This window comes from Protopterus annectens, chromosome 4.part0, assembly GCF_019279795.1.
Source record: "Protopterus annectens isolate FY-2018-M chromosome 4.part0, PAN1.0, whole genome shotgun sequence".
NCBI classification, from domain to species: Eukaryota; Metazoa; Chordata; order Ceratodontiformes; family Protopteridae; genus Protopterus; species Protopterus annectens.
Window position 1 is genome coordinate 788176785 of NC_056733.1, and position 22313 is coordinate 788199097.

General features: G+C 45.3%; 1 protein-coding gene across 1 annotated transcript in view; it reads left to right on the forward strand.

Moving 5' to 3' along the window:
• The window catches only part of LOC122800343 (piwi-like protein 1), a 785589-nt gene that overhangs the window by 563386 nt on the left and 199890 nt on the right, over positions 1-22313 (forward strand). The window contains exon 10 of the mRNA XM_044069792.1: positions 6507-6633. Coding sequence (XP_043925727.1) covers positions 6507-6633 — 127 coding nt within the window. The remainder of the gene's footprint in view (positions 1-6506; positions 6634-22313) is intronic.

The window sequence follows — 22313 nt, forward strand, 5'->3', positions numbered from 1 at the left end:
AGGCTTGTCTGCCCGGGGTACGGAGCCACCTCTCTCTTCGGTCCATTCTCTGTGCCAATAGCAGTGTCCGCGCTGATCCTACTTGAAGCTCCATCCATGGGAGCAGGTTTGTTGGAGTGGGGGGTGACCCCGGTCCCAAAATTCTCTGTTCAGGGCTCCCATCCCTCTTTGGGTGGGCCTGCCTTCTGTGAGATGTAGAGGGCTCTTACTTTTGGCAGCACTCCGATGTTGGAACCCCAGTTTTCACCCCCTGAGTTACAGCGGTCACAGACCACTCCCCCGGGACACTGGGCAGAGAAGCTGCAGGACACCTCTGTTTAGGGTAACCGCTCTTCTGAGTCCTCCTCAGAGAACCCCACTGATGAGCACCCTTGAAAGAAGACTTGCAAGAGGAAGCACATGGACTCACCCAAGGAGTTCTTAATGGAAGACACGGATTACGATGATGGGTCCCCACAGTAACCTCCTGATATCTCCTTCAGAGACATCCTGGAAATGTTAAAGTAGAGAGGTGACTGGAAGCCTTCCAACCCTTTGTCTGAGGAGTCTGTTTTCCTGCAGGCTTTTCGCACCCTGCCTTCTAACTCTTGGTTGACCCCAGCTGCCAATGAGCTTGTCCAGCTCTTCGTGCAGCGTGCTTGGGAAACCCCAATTCCATTGAGGCGATACCTCTGAGACTAGACGGAATTCTTTCCCCTCCTGAGAAGAACCCACATTGGTCCAAAGGGTTACCAGTTGATGCTATGGTGGTGGTGGCGGCCAAGGAAAAAGGACTTGGCTGAGAAGTCCCGCTCTCCACCCGCCTAACAGAGTCCCGGGCGGTGGACAGACTTGGGAAGCCTGTTCTTACATCAGGAACCTTTGCCGTACGGTTCCTGAATTATTTGGTGCATTTTGAGGCTTCAGAGGGACTTGATCTACGAACTCTCTTGGGCTCTCGCAGGACAGTTATCTGAGGTCAAGGACAAAGTGGCCTCGCAGCTTGCAACCCCTGGAATCAGTATCCAACTTTTCCATGAGGTTGCTGTCACATGCAGCCGAACGGGTGGCTAGAGCAGCGGGTTCAGGCATTATGAGGCGTTATGCCTGGATGCGCATTTGTGACCTTGTTGGATCCCTTCAAATCTTCCTTTCTGAATGCTCCCATCGAAGCTGTGTCCCTTTTTGGCTGCAAAGTGAAGGGCACACTAGCCAGATGCAAGCAAGATGGAAGGACCCCTTTCTGCCGTAGGCCTATGCTTTTCCAACCCTCCACGTACGTTTTCCAGGAATCAGAGGAGTGGAAAGATGTGGCATAAGAAATCTCAGGGTCCCTTCCATGCCGCATGTGGTGGTGATACTCCCAGAGGCAGAGGGGATAATTCCGGAAGGCACCCCTATAGAGGCAGAGGGGGTCCTCGTAATCAGGGCTCCAGGGATTCCTGCTCCAGACAGCATTATCAGCACTCCTAAGGGGCAGCCGGATTGCTTACCCCTGGAAGCAGTCGGGGGTCATTTCTCTCGGCACCAAGCTGCCTGGCAATCCATCACTGCCGATTGGTTGGTGCAGAGCATTATCACCAGAGGTTACACCATTCCCCTTGTCAGCTAAATTTCCCAAGAAAACTTCCCGACATTCCACCCAGTCAAAGGGGGGAGAAACAGCTTCAAAGATTATGAAGATGCCTCAAAAAAGAGTAATCCAACCAGTCCCACCAGACCAGTTCACATCTGGATTTTACTTGATTCTTTTTGGTGCCAAAAATGACAGGGGTCTGGAGACCCATTTTGGATCTCAGCAGCTTAAACAAGTCGGTCACCCAAACCAAATTCCAGATGGTTACGGTTCGGTCCGTTCTCCCCTTTTTAAGAGAAGGCAATTGGATGTGCTCTATAGATCTCCGGGATCCGTATTACCACATCAAGATGGACAAATGCTCCAGGAATCTGCTTAGCTTCCGGCTAGGAGCCAGTCATCAATTCCATGCCGTACCATTTGGTCTCTCTACAGCCCCCCAGTGTGTTCACGAAATGCATTGCAGTAGTAACAGCCCACTTGAGACTAAAAGGATTCTGGGTTTTCCATATCTGGACTGGCTCCTTACCGTTCCAACCGAGCGTATTCTGGTAACAGCACTACATTATACTCTCTCTAGCAAAATTTTTGGGAGTAACGATACATTGGGAGAAATCAAACCTTGTCCCTACACAACCAATAGAGTTCATTGGAACAGTGTTAAATACTCAGTCCTGTCTGGTATCACTCCCAATTCACATACTCCATCTGTTGAGGCTTCAACTCCAGGTGATACTCTGTTTCTGCAAAGGAAGCTCTTCAGGTCCTAGGTTCTATGGCAGCATCAAACCCAGTAGTGCCTCTAGCAAAGCTACACATGCGGATTTTGCAGTGGCTCCTTCTGTGTCAGTAGTTCCCCAATTCTCACCCCCCTCAGTTACCAGATTCGAGTAATCTCCTGCAAACAGGACCTGTTTTGTTGGATGAGGCCAGACGTAAAACTTTGGAGTCGTCCATTTCAGTCTCCTCAGCCCACAGCCATTCTGACCACGGATGCTTCCCTGATTGGGGGGGAGGGGGCCTTTCCATGGAAAGACTGTCCAAGGCACATGGTCCACCTCAGAGGCCCACCTGCATATCAGTGTTCTGGAACTGAGAGCTGTGCTGTTAGCATTGCAGGCCTTCCGTGCAGCTCTCCCTTCCAGGACAACTACAATTCAATCAGACAATACAGTGGTCTGTTATTTCAAGCAAGGAAGAACCAAGTCCTATCCCCTGTGTCGAGAAGCCATGAAAATTTGGCAGTGGGTTATAGTTTCCAACCTCTTTCTAATAGCATCGCATGTCCTGGGGAGCTCCAACGTGATTGTGGACAAGCTGAGCAGATGCATCCTCATGCTTCATGAGTAGTCCCTCAACCCCACTGTGGCGTTGGCAGTCATCAGCCTTTGGGGCCAGCAGCCCTGTTGCATTCTTTTTGCCTCCCCATCAATCACCAAGTGCAGCAGCTATTTTACCATACTTCCCCCGGAAAGGAAGTCACCGAGTTGCGCTCTGACCTACGATTGGCCTATGTCGTTTCTTTACACTTTTTCTCCCATCCCTCTGATCCCACAATTTCTAAAGAAGGCTCTTCCGTTGAGATGCAAGAGGATCCTCATAGCCTCATTCTGGCCTCGACAAGTTTGGTTCCCCTTCCTTCAGCCTCACCTAGTATACCTGCCGTGGATTCTGGACCCTCTTCCAGATCTGATTACTAACCCCCAAGGGTTGTCACCCAAATCTGTCCTGTCTCAAGCTGACAGCTTGATTTCTCCACTTCCACTAGTAGCCAGGCAAGCTAATCGCTCTTCGCCTGTTTGAGACATCATTCTGCCCTCTACCATCCACCAGAAGACTACCATGATAAATGGAATAGATTCTTCATCTGGTCCAAGGATAACATGCTAGACCCTTATTCGACTCCAGTTACTGTAGTGCTTTGTACTTGGCTAGGTTTTTTAATAATGGCACCTATGCCTTTACTGTACAAGTACATCTAGTGGCAATTTCCAGTTTCCACAATGGTATAGATGGCACCCCTCTTCTCTTGACGCGTTTGCAAGGCTTTCCTCAATGGGACTTCTCATATTAGGCCTCCTGTCAGACAACCTGTGGAACCATGGAACCTCACTCTAGTCCTTCAGTCTTTGACTCTGAAACCTTTTGAACCTGCTGCACAGTTTGACCTAGTTTTTGTATTGGAAATCCTTGTTCTTGGTAGCCATCACGTCTGCCAGAAGAGTTTGAGGTACAGGCATCGTGTGTATCAAGAGAGTTTATATTGTCTTGAATAAGGACAGAGTATCACTTTGGAAGAATCCATCCTTTCTCCCCAAAGTTGTTTCTGAATTCTCCATAAACCAGACCATTGACCTACCAGTGTTCTTTCTGAATATTGCCGATAGAGGAGAGTACTGCCTTCTCTCTTTAGATGTACATAGACAATTGCGATTTTATCTAGACAGGACCAAACCTGTCCGTAAATCTGAACAGCTTTTCATCTCCTATTCTGGGCTCAGAATGGGAGGCTGTTTCCAAGGTTACTTTATCAAAATGGCTAAGGGACTGCATACGTTTTATCTATTCCCTCAGTAATGAACCTATGCCAAAAGTTAAAGCTCACTCCACTAGATGTATGGCAACATCTGTAGCTTTCCATTGCAGGGCTTCCATGGATGACATCTGTGCCGCAGCTACTTGGGCTAAGCCTCATACATTTATCAATCATTACAAATTGGACTTTGTCTCCAGAGGGAGAGCTGCCTTCGACTCAGTGGTACTCAGGAGGAGAGCTGCCTTCGACTCAGTGGTACTCAGGAATGTTCTTTCATAAGGGCCACCCATGGACCTCAAGGTAGCTTGGGATTCTGTCCCATCAGTGATGAATGGAAAGAAGATGAACAACATCAGATAAAGAAGTTGTCTTACCATAACATTCCATCTGTTTTGTTCATCTTCTTTCATTCATTACTTCCCATTCTCCTTCCCCCTCCAAAGGCTCCTGGGGGATGCTTTGGGTCTAAGTGGTGCCCTAGGGTAGTTGTGCATTAGTGGCCTCGACTTTACTTCCTTTTCTCTAGCAAATGCTATCTGAGGTAACAGACGAGCATTCTGGGTGTAAAGACTTAGCTCGAGAGTTTTTTGACTGGAGTGAGCTTGGTAAAAAGGCCTACTTTGTTCCGAGGGCTTAGAACCTAACCCATCAGTGATGAATGAAAGATGATTAACACAGATGGATCAAAGAATATCTTGGGTAGAAGTTTTGGCCTTTCTTAAACCAAGCATACTCTGTAAAGTCAGTTTCTACTTCTGCGGACTTCTTTTCTAGGGCCTCAATTAATATTTGCTGAGCTGCCACCTGGTCTAGTGTTCATACTTTCATTTGTCATTGCAAGTTGGATTCGTTTTCCAGAGGTAAAGGGTCTTTCAGTTCTGCTTTTCTCCTGCACATCCTTCCATGAGAGCACCTGGGAGCTAAGTAGCTGGGCACTCTGTCCCATCAGTTGAGTAATGGGTGGAAAAGAGAACTTCAGGTCTGTGTTGTCTGTTTCAGTCCTCCATTTTCCCTCCCTCCTTCCCTCTTCAGTTTCATGGAATTTTATTTTCCTTTCTTTTCTTCTGCTCTAACTGTATGATTTGCCATTGGCACTGGATTTCATCCTGGTGCTGCTTCAGTGTAGATTTTCTCCCGATCTGTTATGCAGTCTTCTATTATATATAGGATATATATGTATAGATAAAAATGTATATATTTTATTTTTCAGCAACCTAAGTCAGAATTGACCTGAAGTAATGTTGGGAGAGTGGGGATTTTGGGCAAGGGGAGGAGCCTGATCTTTGGATCTTGTGTCTAGGAAAAGTGTCTGCAAGTCGGATTCATGACCCATAAGTCAAGGAAGGAGTGAAATAGACCAGACAGATCTAACGTCATGTTAAGTACTTTGTTTTACTTACACAACTGTGCTGAATTATAACTCTCAGCCTTAACCCTTTGTCGGAACTGTCAGACTGGCTGCACAATTTTGGATGTGTGCATATATATCTATATCTATCTATATATGTATATATTTTTTTTTGGTGGAAAGCGTTACAAACACCTAATATGATAGTGAGTTCAAAACTGTCAACGAGGGGGATGGATAGTGTAATTGGTAGAAAAACTCTTGAGGGTCCATATTAATGTCCTCTCTCTCTGAATAAGTAGCCGTCATTTGGGATTGGTGTATAGTCTTTGATAGCTTTGTGCAGTTATTTATTTTTATTTACAAGAAATTGGCTTGCTCACTCATATTTGTTGGAGAAAGGTCTTGTTGAGAGCTCATTAGAGAACTTATTATTAAAATAAGTGCTTTGAGAGGGGAAGTAATGAAATTGAAATAGAGAGGATCCCAGTAAAGATCAGCTGATACTTTTAGAACCATTTTTTTTCCCCACTGTTTTGTATTTTCATTCTTTACAGGAGTCTGTTTTGCAGACTGGACTGTAGTTATTTTGTGCTGTTAGGAGAACAGTGACCATCAGTTAAGTGTATCTGGGTGTTATTGTAAAGTGGAATCTAGATTACCTGCCTTTCTTTAAATAGATTTGAAATGCACAGTGTTGCTAAGAGTTTAGTGATATCTGGTGGTGGCATCTGTGGCAGGAATAGTTATATGGTGCGAGGCTGGCATAATTAAGGTGGTAACCTTGCAGCCCCAAGATGCAGGGTTTGATACTCATGTGGGGTAACTGGCTAGGCTTAAAATGGCCCACAAAGGCAGATAGCCTAGTCCGTAACTATGAACCTATGTTGCGTCTATTTGATGAATATCTGTAACTTGACTGTTCCATTTGATGAATGTCTATAATTTACTGTTTTTATGATTTTTAGTTACATTTTTTTACCCTGTTTTCATTGGAAGTTGTTTATTCAGTAGTATTGCAGTCATTAAAGCATTAGTGGTCATTTTTCCCTTCTCCTCCTCACCAGCAATACAATGAAGAGATCACAGAGGTGAATCAGCCCCTTTTGGTTAGTCAGGTTAGGAGTAGAAGAGGACCAGGTGGTGAAACCCAGCGTCCTGTAAATTTGGTTCCAGAATTCTGCTTCCTCACAGGTACTTTTTTTGTGTGCATTTCTAAATGTATTGATGCCTTTTCATGATAGATCATAGCACCACAAAAATAAGTTGCATGTTACTGATTCTATTTGCTTTGTAAATCCTGTACAAATGAGTGTTTCTAATCAGGGAATATTTGTTAGACTTCCTGTTATTGGTAAACTTTATTGAATTTTTTTTAATGCAGGGCCCTTGGCAGTGTGTAGTCATTCGAAATATCTTTACCATGTTCCTTTGCATGGCTCCTTCATCACATCTCAAGATTGCACCCACTTCATCTTTTGTGCCTTGCAGTTTTGTGCTTGATGTGTACACTTTTCCTTAGCAGCCCTCACTTCCATCCATATGCTTTGTTTGCTATGCATTGATGCAGTGTGTTCACAAACATGTCACCAGGCACCGAAGTGGAACACATTAATGTGATCTGTTTTGGCTGTGACCATTTCATAGTTAAATCCTGCTGTAGCAATTGGTAGTGGATAATTTTGCCAGATGAATCAGATGAATCGTACTTGCAGCTTTTCTTAATTTTTTTCTAGGTTTCAGAGAACATAAATAATTCCATGCACTTTAAGGGCATCATATGAATTTAGGCATTAGATGCATCATAGTGAGATTGTACAATACACACACTTTAATAGTCATTTCCCCGTTCATATGTACTTTTGTAACATTGACCAGCTTCTGATCACCCGGCTCTCCTCTTTGCTTTCCAACTTTCACACCCTCATAAATGTACATTACTCTGCCAATCACTTTTTTTGGTCCTAGCATTCACCTCCTCCCTTGCTCGCATTCTGCAGTAGCCTTCCTGACTTCTGCTTTTACCTTATCTTTTTTCTTAATTTCCTGAGTTTTGTCTTGCTTCCAGAGCTTCTGTGAATAATTCTTTACTCGTACTAGGAGGCAATCCTGTCCATACTGCTTCCCTTCCCATGCTGTTTTGCACCACATTAGCATAATTTGTAGCATACCCTTAACTTCACTTCCTCTGCCCTCATATATATGTGTATGTATGTGTGTGTGTATATATGTATAAATATATATATATATATATATATATATATATATAGCAATAGACCTAAATCCCATAGCTGTTCGCATTCCTAGAAATGTGTAGTTTAATCCTGCTCCCTTTTGTGAACGTTTGTAATAAGACCCTTTTGTATTTTCATCTCATGGTAAGGTAAATCCATCTGTGTGCACTTTAGCCATCTCCTGTACCCACACTCGTTTACTACATTTCACATATTACTGTCTTCCTCTCATGTCCATCTTTTTTTAATAGGTTTGTCATACCCTTTAACTTTTGTTTGATTTCTTCCTCCTGAAGTTACATCCATCTATGTGGTGGCATTTAGTTTAACAGACTAATGCTGATTTGGACAAATGACTGTAGTTCCAACTAGTTATTTTAGTTTTTATGTAGCTCAACGATGGATTTAAAAATGCATTAAAACATGCATCAATTTAGCAAAGAAGCAGAACTTTGCCAAGGACATTTGTTCCAGCTTTAATGAAAAGCAATTTAATCACTCTCTTTTTAAAGATTTGGGAAACACAAAGCTTTAAGCAGAGGAAATGCAACAGTTTCTGGTTCTGGAAGTATATAAATCCTCTTCCAGCTGTTTTTCTTTTACCACCAGCATCCTTCCAGCTATGTCTTGAACTTACCCACAGCTCTTCTGATAAGCACCTGTTTGGCCTCCTTGTAGTGGTGCTGTGTAGTGATTCTTAAAGGGGAATGATACCCTGCTGAATCAGGAGACACTGCAGGTATTGTAAAATTGTGCAAATAATTGTGCCATTCAGCAGCTTTTGTGCTCATTCACAGCACATTATTTCTAGCATGCCAAGTGTCGGCTCTAATTTAAAAAGTTAAGTATTTTTCGGAAGGGCCACTGAAATTATAAATCATAACAGTTGGATACTGCACACCTTATTTTTGTCCTCTCAGCACTGGAGAAGCCAGTGGCCTCTTGGCAAAAGACCAACATGGGTCTTAAAATAGCTAGGGGCATACATAGGTGGACTGTGAAGCTTACTTGTTCGTATCCTTCATTCTATATTTTCTTCAGTTCTAACTATTGTGGCTTGCACGTATTGTAATATTTCTGCAGAACACTTTACTTTGACTTAATGGCATAGAGCATAAAGTCGTATAACCTAGATGGTAGAGGTTCAACTAGTGGCCTGGATTTTAGAGGAATAAAGGCTTGCCTGCTCGTGTCTTCATATGGAGGTGTGGGTGCAGGTTGCATGTTCCAGGGTTTTGGATAATAGTTTTGAATCACTGGTGGATTTAGCCTGTCATAAGGTCCTCTAAGGTAGATTTGGACTTTAGCTGATGGCTGTGTAGACAAATCCACTTTTTTCTAGTCTATGCAGCCATATCATTTGAGGCGTTCCAGGGCAGAGTGAAGTCTAGGCATAACACCCACCACACATCCAAACCAGTCCCCATTTGCAGCAGTGGGATACTTCAAACTCCTTCCTCTTTGGGAGCAAACGAGATGTGTATTTTTGGGGTAGAGGGAAGCTCCGATGTAAATAGGTCACTATCTGAGGCTTAAGTATTAGAGCCTACCTGCGCCTTAATTGCTGGAAAAAGGAATTTCCACTGAGTTGTATTTTTCAAAAACTTGATCTGTTCTATTGGTTTTGTCAGTGAGCAATTTCCTGGCTTCATTTTTGTACTTAAGGCAGAAGCTACTCTTCGAATAGGAATAGAATGTCTTGAGGACTTCCATACTGCATACTGTTTTATATGTAGCTGTGAGAAGAGGATTGAGCTTTATGAAAAGGTTCATACCGTCCAGATATCTAAGGGGAAGAAAGTATTTGATTTGCTCCTTTAAAAACAAATACAAAATTGTGTATTGAAAATAATTTGATGAAAGCTGTATTTAATAGAGCCTTTAAAAATCAGATTTGAAAATTTCAAGAGTTTGGTTCTTATAGAGGCTGACTCGTTCTCCCATTGTTATACTGCTATTCCTCCAACTTCTCTTTTCAGGGCAGGCTCTACTTTCTGATCCTTATAGAGCTGACCAGCCTCAGGTAGTATCTGTGCATTCTCAATAGGAAGTAATATGAATGATCTGATGATGTCCTCTTCATTTTTCCTCAACGTATGGGTTACGGATCTGACCTCTGATCCATCTAGGCTGCATATCTCAGACTTGTGGATCTAGCTCTTGAGCTCCTCCCTCTTCCCATAATGCCCTAGCTAGGCTACAGTACCCCAGGTTTTGTTTGCTGCCATGTTGCACTGACGTGGATCCTCTCTCAAGCCTTTTTCAGTTGTTACAAGTATTTGTGAGTAGCTTCAATACTTTCTTTTGTCCTCCCTCTCCTTCTGACGAGGTTTTAATTTATTTCCATACATTAGTCCTTTGCTGCCTCTTTCCTACCTGTTTTGGTACTCATTGCATACCATTGTTGGTACCAATTCTTTCCCTTGCTGCTTCTTTTTCTTAACCTTTATAGGGTACTATTCCTACCATTGCTGGTAGTTTACTATTTAAAAAAAAAAAAAAAAAAAATTTCTCTTGGTTGGCTTCTCAGCCATAATAACAATCTTTAAAAATGCCCTTCCCGTGGGCAAAAATTTCCAAATTCTAATGCCCATATGGAGTGTTTATTGCCTAAGAGCAGCACACCTTGATGCTAATTGTGCTGTTTTTAATTTGAGAGCTATTGCAGTTAGAATCTAATTGGTCCTTAAGGGATTGCCACCCCTATCTTCATCCTGGAATCATTCTAAAAATTCCTTTGGAGTCTCGAAAGAGATCCCCTACCCAGTCTGTGAAGATCCTTCCTGTCACTGTGACTTCCATCTGCTTTGGATCCTAAAAGCAAACCATTGGATCCTAAACCCTCACATCTAATTATACCAGAAAAATCTCCTAAATAGTACTCTGATCCGTCCACTGTTTTTTCAAAATCTCCTTGAACGTGCTCACCTGAGTTCATAGTTGATCCACTGTGTTATCAGCTCCATTCCCTTTTTCTTCAAACCACACTGAGGAAACAGTCAAGACCATAGTCCACTACGTCTTCTGTTAGATCTTCCAGAAGTATCTCTAGGCCAATACAATATGGATAGAATTATGAGGAAGTTCCTCTGAGCTCAGATTTAGATGGGGTTTATTCCAGCTTTGTCCCCCATTGGATCTGTGGTCCTCCCCTCCACTTCCCATGTAATATCTTTTTTGATCTGTCACATGATTTTGAGGCCTGGGGTCTGAGTCTTGACAGTGTCAGAGCTGAAGACTGTTGGGTCTTTGACTCTGACAAGTTCCTTTTTCTGGTTCTTCTCCTATCCCCTCGGATTGGGATGAATCCCGGAGCCGAAGCATCAGAGTTGGATCCAGGGAACCAGGATTTACTCCAATGTTACAGCTGTCCTTGCCCCTAGGTGTTGGCTCCCTCCTCGAGATGGGGATCGAGATAGGGTCAAGGCTTAGCTGCTTCAGAGGTTTCGGCACAGGTGTGGCCTGTCACCGCTTCTTGTGGTCTTTTTGGATATGAGGTAGTGAGGATTTTCTCTCATCTGAGAGAGCCGATTTCTGTCTCCTTTCTTGGGTCCTACACCTGTTCTTCCAGTGGGTCCAAGCTCTGATCCCATCAAATCTACTCCACAGGGACAGACTTGTGCCAACTAGCCTCCAGACAGCTTCATTAGAGGAACTTCCCATCTCTGCAGATAGAACATCCCATTGAAGAGGTTCACTGTAAGAAAACATGGAAAAAGAGGCACATAGTATCCTCTATGAGAGATTTCATAGGAGTCTCTGACTTCAAAGAAGGGGAAGGGTCCTCTAGATCTCCACTGGATGAAGTCTCATTTGGAGACATTCTTGACATCCTTAAGCATAAAGGTGGATGGTCTTCAGATACACACCCTTCCAAGAGGAGCCAGTATTTCTGGAAGCTTTGTGTTCTGGTTCATCAATGTCTTGTGCATCTCCCCTGGCTGATGAGCTTACCAACCTAGTCTCTTGCCTGGCATGAAATGAACCAGAATGTGTCAAACCCCATTCCCCTTCATCCAGGCAAAATGTTGGAATCGCTGGGCAGACCGTATTGGAGCAAGAGAGTCCCTCTTGAAGCTGTGGTTGTGACAGCAGCCTTAAAAAGGGAGCTAGCTGAGCAGAGCTTCTTTGTTCATCCCCCTAATAGTGTCTGGGGCATTGGACAGATATGGAAATTGCATATTTGCTTCAGTGACCTTTGCCTTGAGGTCCCTGAATTATTCAGCCAGCTTTGCAACACTAGAGGGATTTGACCAAAGAGCTCTCCAAATCCTTTGAGTCGACATCTGTGGAGGACTATAAAAGGTCATCCTTACAACTGGCCATACTATTCTCCATTTCCAGTGTGTCTGAGGTTCATATCGTGCTGCAGAGTGTACCTGACATGCTGCTGGTTCAGGCATTGCCTTTCAGGTCTTCTTTCATCAATGCTCCTTTTGATGGAATACCCATGCTTGGCTCCTCTGTTAAAGAAACTCTCTCCCACAGTGAACAGGAGGGAAGGAATCTGTCTGACATAAGAATTTGTTTTTCTACCTCTCGCCAATCCTTTTCCCAAAATTAGAGGTGGCAAGAAAATGTGGTTCAGTAACTCCCAGCGTTTTTCAGGATTCAAGTGGGGACAGACTCGTCCAGGGATGGGGGGTTGAAATGGATGCTGTTATTGTGGCATAGGCCGCCTGCAAAATCAGGGTTTCCAAGATTCCTTTCTAGATGGACCCTTTCAGTGGTCCTGAATGGTTGCCTGACTCCTCACCTCTGTATGCAGTCGGGGGGGCTTTCCTTGCAACCATACACCTGGGCTTTTATAACAAAAGATTCTTGGATACTAAACTAAATTCCAGAGGTTATTTCATATTTTTTCCAGATTCCACCAACCAAAGGACGTCCCTTCCCAGTCAGAGAAAAACTGTAGCTCAAGAGATTCAAAAGCTGCTGGACAAGTGTCACTCAGGAGGTCCCACAAGACCAGGGATGATTCAGAACTTAAGGTTCTTTTTACTGCCAAAGAAGACAAGGGGCCAGAGGTCAACTTTGGATTTAAGCAACCCTGAACCAGTTTGTGAAGAAGTCAAAGTTCTGAATGGTCACGGTTCAGCCCATGTTGCCTTTTTTACACTAAGACAATTGGATGTGTTCAGTCTGAACAGACACTCCCAAAGATATCTGTGCTTTAAGTTGGGAGACTCACTAATCAGTTGAGCCCTGACCTTTGGTCTCATTACAGCCCCCAGGGTGTTTACCAAGTGTATGGCAGTGGTAGTAACTCACCTGAGACTGCTGGGATTTTGAGTATTTCCATATTTAGATGACTGGCTCCTCACCGCCCCAGTTGGGTATTTCTGAGAACAGTCAGGGACGCTTTGCTCCAACTGTATGAAGTATTGTATTACAGTCAACCTCTCCAAATCCAAACTACAGCTAGTACAGAGCCTGGAGTTCATCGGTGCCCGGTTGAACACAGTAAATCAGATTTGCCTACACATCGTATAGCTACAATCAAGTTCCAGGTATAGCAAATCCTTCATCCTACTACTCCAGCCAGACTTGGCCTTCAAAGGTTCGATGGTAGCTGCCATAGTCTGAGTTTCCATGGCACGTTTCTGTGTGCATGTTCTTCGGTGAACTATTCAGTTGTCTATTCCACAACATCATCTGTCTTTCCCAGTCAAACTTAACTAGGGTATGCATAAATCCTCTTTTTTGGTAGATTCAGTCAGATGTATTTACTTGGGCTGTCCATTCATTCCATCTCCTCCAGTAGCCATGGTGATGACATATACCTCCCAGTTGGGGTGGTGGGTATTTTTTGGCACAGATGGTCCAAGGCACATGGTCCCACCAAGACCAATTCTCACATCAGTGTCCTAGAGATAAGCAGTCTTATTAGCGTTGCAGTCCTTTTAAGTTATTCTCCCTCTAGGGACTGTTGTGAATCAGACCGACAACATGTCTGTGGTTTAGTACATCAGCAAAGAGGGGACCCGATTTTGCTCCCCTTTGTAAAAAGGTTGAGTGTGTAGCTGTGGGTGATCTCCAGCTGCTTTCTAGTGACAGTATACATTCTTGGGAAATCCACTGTATTAATGGACAAACTCAGCAGATCCATTTAGTTTCCTAATGAGTGGTCTCTCTGTCAGTGGCAAGATTTTCTGCCGTTGGGGCCAACCTTGTAGCAATCTTTTGACATGTCTGTACAAGAAGCGCAGCAGGTATTTTGCTCTAAACCCCCCACCCCCCCAACCCCCCCACCCCCCGAGTCAGGGAAATGCTCTAGTCCGCATTTGACCCTTCGGTCTACTTTGTGCTTATACCCTGTTACTCCTGATTCCAAAATTCTTACAGAAAGAACATCTGTTGAAGAACTCTGTTATCCTCTCTGCCCCATTTTTGCCTCACCAACTGTGTTCCCTCCCTTTTTTACTTATCTTCAATATCTGTCATGGATACTGGACTCCAGTCCAGACCTGTCACATCCTTTGGGGATAAAACATTCCAATATTCCAAGCTTCAAACTAACCGCATGTTTTTTCTAGTTCCTTTAATAGCTAGACTGCCCAAGTTTTCCTCCCTTGTTAGACATATATTTTTTATATGGATTTGACTTTATTACTGGCTATTGCACTGTTTAACTTTTTGGATTTGACTGTACTATTAACATGTCTGAAAAAGCTAAATCAGGCTTCAAACGGTGCCAATGTGGACAGAAAATGTCTGTCACAGATGATCATAATTCCTGCGTCTACTGTCTTGGCCCTCTCCATCTGCAAGAAGACTGCTCCATCTGTCATTCTTTCAGTGGAAGGGTCATGACAGATAGGCGCAGGAAACTTATGGATAGAGGCCTTTTGAAGCCTGCATTCCAAGAGGCTCTGGATGCATCGGACCAGACATCTAAATCCTCGAAGGAATCTAAGACGGAGCCCATGTCATCGGCTCCGAGCTCTTCATTTAAAGTTCGCTCACCGGTTCCACAGACCTCGGGGCCGAGTGTTGAACTTTTGTCAGTTACCGAGCCTCGAGTCTTGGAACCAGTGACGGAGCTTCCTCCTCCTGTACTTTTGAGGTCGGCTCCGTCTTCGATTCCTTCGACGCGTTCTTCTAGGCCCCTCTCCGACACCGATGTAGACCGTGTGGTGCAGAAATTGATGGAGAATACGGCCTTGTCCAAACTCATCTCTGTCTCCTCCCAGTTGGTGTCGAGACTCAAAGGCCTTCCCTTATCTCCATCTGTTCCTCCTCCAAGGCCTATCCAGTCTTCGGAGCCGGGAGGGGCTGATCTGATGATTGTGGAGCCCTCGGTGCCGGGAACAGTCTTTTTCTCTGTCGGCACCATTCACCTCGACTCCGACGGACCCATTACCGGAATCGCAGAGCAGAAGATCCATCCTTGGATCGGGGACCGAGAGTCGGACCGACGTTTCGGTTCCGACTCTCCCTCTCGGAGCCTCGGCTCGGCTCGACTCTGCTCCATCCTCTGGGTCGATGCCATCGGTTCCTGTCTCTGGGATTCCTCAGTTTTCTTCGGAACCGAGGGATTCCTCGACTCGGGACCCGGGGGCCTTCGACCTCATGAGGAAGGTGTTGTCGACTCAGACAACCACTTCAGCAGAAACAGCTTCTCCTTCCCATAAGGGTCCGTTATCCTCTGCACCCACGGCTACATCTAAGCATCGAGCACCAGTCTCTCAGCCACCCCCAGAGGGTGCCCCCTCTTCCTCGGAGGCTTCATAGGATGCTCCCCCCCCCGAGGAATTTCCGAGGAAAAGATTGTGTAAGAGGAGACACTTGGATTCTCCACAAGAATCCTTGACATCGGACACTGACTTAGATGAGTCAGAAGGGTCCCCAAAATCACCCTCAGAGGATGTCTCCTTTTCTGACATCCTGGAGATCCTAAAACAGAGAGGTGATTGGCAAGCCCTACCCCCTTCTGAGGATGAGTCAGTCTTGCTGAAGGCATTCGGTGCTCGCCCTTCCTCCTCCTGGGTCACTCCGCCCTTCGATGAGTTGATGGAACTGATTGCTCGAAGGGCGTGGGAGACACCTGACACAGTGGAGCCAGTCCCTAGAAAGCCTAATAAATATATTACTGCCCCACAAGACAAGGCTTATCTCACAAAGGGAGTTCCAGTGGACGCTATGGTGGTGGCAGTGGCCACGAAAAAGGAGATGTCTGAATCTTCCTCATTTGTCCATCTGCCTAACAGAGATTCTAGGACTATGGACAGGTATGGGAAGCGCATTTTTAGTTCAGCGGCTTTTTCCATGCGATCCCTGAACTATTTGACCCATTTCACACGGTTACAGAGGGATCTAATCAAAGAGTTGGGAGATACCCTCCAGGGTACTACAGATGCTGCTGTTTCGAGAGAAAGTTACAGCACAACTCAATACCCTTACATTTATTGTGAACTCGTCCATGAGGCTGATCTCATACGCAGCCGAAGGATCGAGTAGGGCTGCGGCTTCAGCGATTGCTCTTCGTAGACAATCCTGGATGCGCTTATGTTCCTTTGCGGAAGCCTTCAAGTCTTCCTTTACTAATGCCCCATTTGATGGTGCCACTCTCTTTGGCCCAAAAGTAAAGGAGACCCTTACCCGGTGTGAGCAAGAGGGAAAGACTCTGTCTGCTGTCTGAGTCCGTTTTTCCATCCCATCCAGACCGTACCCCAAAGGGCAACGTGGTGGAAAAATGTGGTTTAGAAAACCCCAAGGCTCTTTCCCAGGCACACAGGGTGATGCCCCCTCTAGAGGCAGAGGAGGGGGCAGAGGTGGAAGACGTCGCCCTGGCGGCAGAGGGGGTCCGCAAAACCAAGGTGACAGGGATACACTCCCCGGGAAACCTTTCCAGCACTCCTGAGAGGAGGCCCGACTGTCCTGCTCTGGAGGCAGTCGGGGGTCACTTAGCTTTATACCCTCAGGCCTGGCAAAGTCTTACATCAGACAATTGGGTAAAAAGCATTGTTACCAGAGGTTACAGAATTCCTTTCCTATTGCCCCCATTTCCGCAGAAAAGACTCCCAGATGTACCGCCCCATCTGCGAGGCCCTGCAGCTATAGAAATTTCAAAGCTGCTAGAAAAAAGTGTCATCCAACCAGTCCCAGCGGACCAAAGAGGATTTGGAACTTACTCAAGGTTCTTTAGTTCCAAAAAAGACAGGGGACGGGAGGCCAATTCTGGACCTAAGCAAACTCAATACCTTCATCAAGAAAGAAAAGTTCCGGATGGTCACGCTTCAATCGATCCTTCCATTCTTACAGAAGGACGACTGGATGTGCTCAATAGATCTAAAGGACGCGTACTACCACATCAAAATGGCCAGGGCGTCCAGGGATCACTTGCGCTTCCGGCTGGGAGCCAGTCACTTTCAGTTTCGAGCCCTGCCCTTTGGTCTGACCTCAGCCCCCAGAGTTTTCACCAAATGTATGGCAGTGGTAGCGTCTCACTTGAGACGCCTGGGATTCCAGGTGTTTCCGTATCTGGACGACTGGCTCCTTTCTGCCACCACCGAGCGTCGACTGATTCAGGCCAGGGATTACACACTACAACTCTGTGTTCATCTCGGAATTTCCGTAAATTTCGAAAAATCTTTATTACAGCCATCACAGCATATCTCATTCATAGGAGCAGAATTGGATACGCGTTGTTTAATCCTAAGGCTTCCTCCAGAAAGAATAGCCTCCCTACAAAACTTTGCATCTCTTCTCCTGTTGTTCAAAAAATCCCCAGCAAAACTGGTTCTGAAGGTTTTAGGTCTCATGGCAGCTTCCCTCATTGCGATACCCTTGGGAAGACTTGCACGTGAGAGTTCTTCAATGGCTACTGTTTGCACAATGGTCGTTCCAACAGTTACCCCTGACACACGAAATTCACATCACAAACATCTGCAAATCGCACCTGTCTTGGTGGCTTCAGACTTGCAATCTCTCCAGCGGATGACCATTTGTGCTACCCACGCCGACAGCTACGGTGACCACGGACGCTTCCCTGATAGGGTGGGGGGCATCTTTCAGGGACAGACAGTCCAAGGCGAATGGACCAAATTGGAGTACAATCTGCACATCAATGTTCTAGAGATGAGGGCAGTGTTTCTAGCGTTGCAACACTTTTCTCCCCTTCTTCCAATAGGGACCATTGCAGTTCAGTCGGACAACATGTCCGTAGTCTGGTACATAAACAAGGGGGAACCAAGTCTCATCAACTATGCAGAGAGGCCATGAGAATCTGGCAATGGGCAGAGTGCACGGGTCGCTTTCTGATAGCAACGCACATCCCGGGGTTATCCAACGTCATAGCGGACAGGTTGAGCAGAACCATCCTGTTACCTCACGAGTGGTCCCTCAATCAATTGCGAAGAAAATTTTTCGCAAGTGGGGCCAGCCTTGCTGCGATCTGTTTGCGTCTCCAATGAACGCCAAATGCAGAAGCTATTTTGCCCTATTACCCCCTCCAGGGGAAGTCCCCAGGGACGCTCTGGTTCACGATTGGCCCCCGGGTCTCCTGTACGCTTTTCCTCCTATTCCCCTGATTGCAAAATTTCTACAGAAAGCCAACAACCTGGAAAGGACAATAATCCTCGTTGCCCCATTCTGGCCTCGTCAAATTTGGTTTCCCTTTCTTCAAGCACACCAAATTTGGGGATCCTGGATCCTGGACCCGGAGCCGAATCTGCTGACCCACTCGTCAGGGGCTCCCCACCCGTCGCTCCTCTCCCTCAGCCTAGCAGCTTGGCTGCTCCGCTTCCCTTCTTAGCCAGGTCTGATCTTCTTTCCCCTGCAGTTCAAAATATTCTAGTGGCTTCTCATAAAGCTTCCACTACAAAGATTTACACTAGTAAATGGAAGCGTTTTGTACACTGGGCAACTACACAACAATTGGATCCCGTAATAGCCCCTCTTAACAGAGTCTTGGAGTTTTTATCCGAACTATTCCACCAAGGAGCTTCCCCTGCCACTTTGAGAGTGCAATTGGCTGCCATTTCAAACTTTCATGTGGGAGAAAATGGGGCTCCTATTATGGCTCATAGACTTTGTAAGGCCTTTCTAAAAGGATATTTCCATATTAGGCCACCAGTTAGAATTCCTACATCACCTTGGAATTTGAACCTTCTATTATCACAGCTAATGCTACTACCCTTTGAACCAGCCTCTTCCTGTTCTCTGAAGTTTTTGTCATGGAAAACCCTTTTTCTGGTAGCTATCACATCAGCCAGATGGGTATCGGAACTTCAAGCTCTTTCCGTTAAACACCCATATTTGATCTTTCACCCTGATAGAGTATCTCTTCGCACTAATCCATCCTTTCTTCCCAAAGTTTGCTCCGTCAGTAATATTAATCAGTCCATTGAGCTCCCCACTTTTTTCAAGAACCATTCCAATAAGTTGGAATATATGCTACACAAGTTAGATGTTCATAGACAACTCAGGTTTTACTTGGATAGAACAAAGGATCACAGAAAAACAGATCAGCTCTTTATAGCCTTTGCAGACAGCAGAAAGGGCATGGCAGTTACGAAACGAACCCTTTCCAAATGGCTTTCCGATTGTATTATTTTTGTTTATACTGCCTCTGAGCAGAGTTTACTGTCAAGCCCAAAGGGCATTCTACAAGATCAATATCTACATCCCTGGCTCATGCAGCCCGCCTACCGTTGGACACTATTTGTGCGGCTGCCACTTGGTCTAAGCCACATACATTCATTACTCATTACAAAGTAGATGGGGTTTCCAGGGACAGGGCAACCTTTGGTTCCACTGTGCTCAGGAACGTTCTCCCGTGAGTTCCTCAGGAACATGGAGCTAGGGACGCTACCCAGGTGTAAGAACAAACGGCGAGATTGAACACTCTCACATATAGAAGTTATGTCCTTACCATAACGTTCCATGTGGAGTGTTCATCTCGCCTTTGTTCTTACATTCCCACCCTCCCACCCTCAGGAAGAACGTCCAGTTTAGGTGTCTGATTTGGTTCTCCCGCTTCTGCCTTTGTTCAGTTGTTGTGGCTGTGTTTCAGCTATGCTTTGCATGAATGTGTTATGTTCACTCCCGTTGAGTTCTGGTTTATTTGCAAACTAGATCTGAGGTAAAGGCAGAGGGGGATTGTGGGAGATAGGTTGGTCTCGAGCTTCTTCTCGATGCAGAGCTTTGCCAAGCGGCTGACACGGAGCCGAGGATCGGCTCCGAACCCAGGTGTAAGAACAAAGGCGAGATGAACACTCCACATGGAACGTTATGGTAAGGACATAACTTCTATTTCTCTGTCTTTCCCCCCTACTCTTTGGATTCCAAAGTTTCTGCAGGAAGCATCAAAGGATGATCGCTGTCATACTCATTGCCCCACTCTGGACTTGTCAGATATGGCTTTCCCTTTTCTGGCCTTATTTGATCCCCAGGGCTGTTGGTTCCCAATTCATGACTTCTCTCACCCTTCTGTCATGTCTCTCATCTGGACATTCAGGCTCTCAAGTTAACCTCTTGATGTCTCTATTCCCATGTTGCAGTATTCATAACATGAGGGATTCTCCACCTAGGCGAACCAAATGTCTGGCCAGTACACAAAAGACTTTTCCTACTGCAAAGTACATGGGATGTCCCACAAAGGCAGCAAGAAGCATAAGCCATAAAAGTGACTTCAGCATGTACCATCCTCAGAACTTCTCTGCCACCAGTCTGAACGCCATCTTCTCTTGTTCGTCTGATCATGGAGTTGTTGCTGTTTTCAGATAAGTGCTCCACTGTGTTGTTTTCTTGTATTCATTTTTTGCTACTGGCTGTTTTTTGAGGTTCATGTCATCCAAGAAAGGTAAGTGCTATTGTGGAAGACAGATTCCACACACAGGTAATCACGACCAGTGTCTGTTCTGTCTAGGGTCTGCACATGATTATAAGGCATGTACGATTTGTTAGGTGTTTGTCCCTAAGATGCTCCACAGTTTTTTGTCTGCCTTAAATATGTATCTGGTGAACCACAGACTTAACCGACTAGCACTTGCTATGGAGGGTACATTGGGTAAAAACTTAGGCCTGAATCTTTGGTTGTACCTCTGAATCCGGACATCCCTCTAGAGGCTCATGAAAGCCTGGACGTCCGTACTGTTGCTGTCTGTTCTCCTGCAGCAGGTACCGCTTCTGAAGCTGCTAAGGAAATTGCCATTAGCATGTCTGGTTTTGCAAAACGTCCAGTCAGGATCGTAAGGGGGAACCATGGCTCATCTCTTCGGACGACCCTCAAAGTACTTTTCTTTACATAGGCAGTGAAGAGAGTCTGATGTCTGTGCTGGAGGGTAGGCTTATGTTGGTCCCTTCCTCTCTGCCTAAAGCAGATCCCCTTCTTAAAAGGCAGTGAAAGCTAAAGCATGCTTCACCTCCTCAGGACCCTATTCCAGATTGGCAGGACTTTTCACAGGGCATTCTTAATTCCTTTATGGCATTGAGACCTTCCTCTGTTACTCTTCCCCTGGTTTCTCCCACTTCAGTTCCAAGGAGCTCTAATTTAAAGCAGGAGCCTTCTGAAGTTTTTTCTTCAGATGAGTCCCTTGCCTATTCTAGCCAAATAGCTTACCCTTTGGGTTATGCTTCCCCTGAAATGGAGTCCAGAGCTACTGACTCCCCTGACGAACACACCTCTTTCGGAGAAACCATCTCTAGGATGAGAAAGTTCTTTAAATGGGACTGCTTTAAAGTCTCAGAGGTGCAGAAAAGGTACTATGATCTTTAACAGATTGACTCCCATTCCCCTTCTGTTATACACATTGTACTGCCTGCCTTTTTAGATGCATTCTTGGTAGCATCCAAGGCACCGGACTCTTAAGCACCTTCCCCAAAAAGGCCAGATTTTACAAGGTGCCAGAGTAAATTTCTTTTTAAATGTTCTGCTGTTCTCTGTATTTACAGCTAGACCTTCTAAACATTTGCCTTCTGCTTCCATCTGATAGACGGTAAGATGGTGGAGAGACTGGGTAAAAAAAAAAGGTCTATTTCCTCTACACTGGCCTTCAGGGCCATAAATTACCAAACATATGTCTAAATATGTTTTGACTGTGCTCTCTCTCTCGGGCTTTACAGCTGCGGTCAGACCTTCGACTGCAGTCAAGGTTCAGCTCAACTCCTTGACAGCCTTTTCCCAAGTGACTCGCCATTCAATAATGTACAGCTATGATGCAGTGGAAGTATCTGCCAGATCATCTGCATCTGGCACTGTCCTAAGAAGATATTGGTTGAGATTACAGCTTTTGCCTGGTGTCAGGGAAAAAATTATGGATGCTCCTCTTGATAATTCTGCCCTCTTTGGAGCTAATGCTGCTGCCCTTTTCAGGTATCTTCAAGGAAAAAGGGAAGGAGTTGCAGGAGTTGAAGCATATTTTTGTGTACCCAGTTTCCAAGTACCACAGGAATTATCCTTGATAGCCAGGAAGTTTCTCATACTTAAAGGATTTATGGTATCCATATCCAGTATTCCCATGCTTCCCTTCGCCAAACTCCATGCGAGGACATTCCAGTGGTTATCTGAAATATTTGTGGTCCCAGCATGCACATCCCTGGATTTTGTTCTTCCTTTTCTTCCTTGTCTGAAGAAAAAAACTGCAGTGGTGGATTCAGCAAATTTCACTGAACCCCATGTCTCACTCTGCAGTCTCC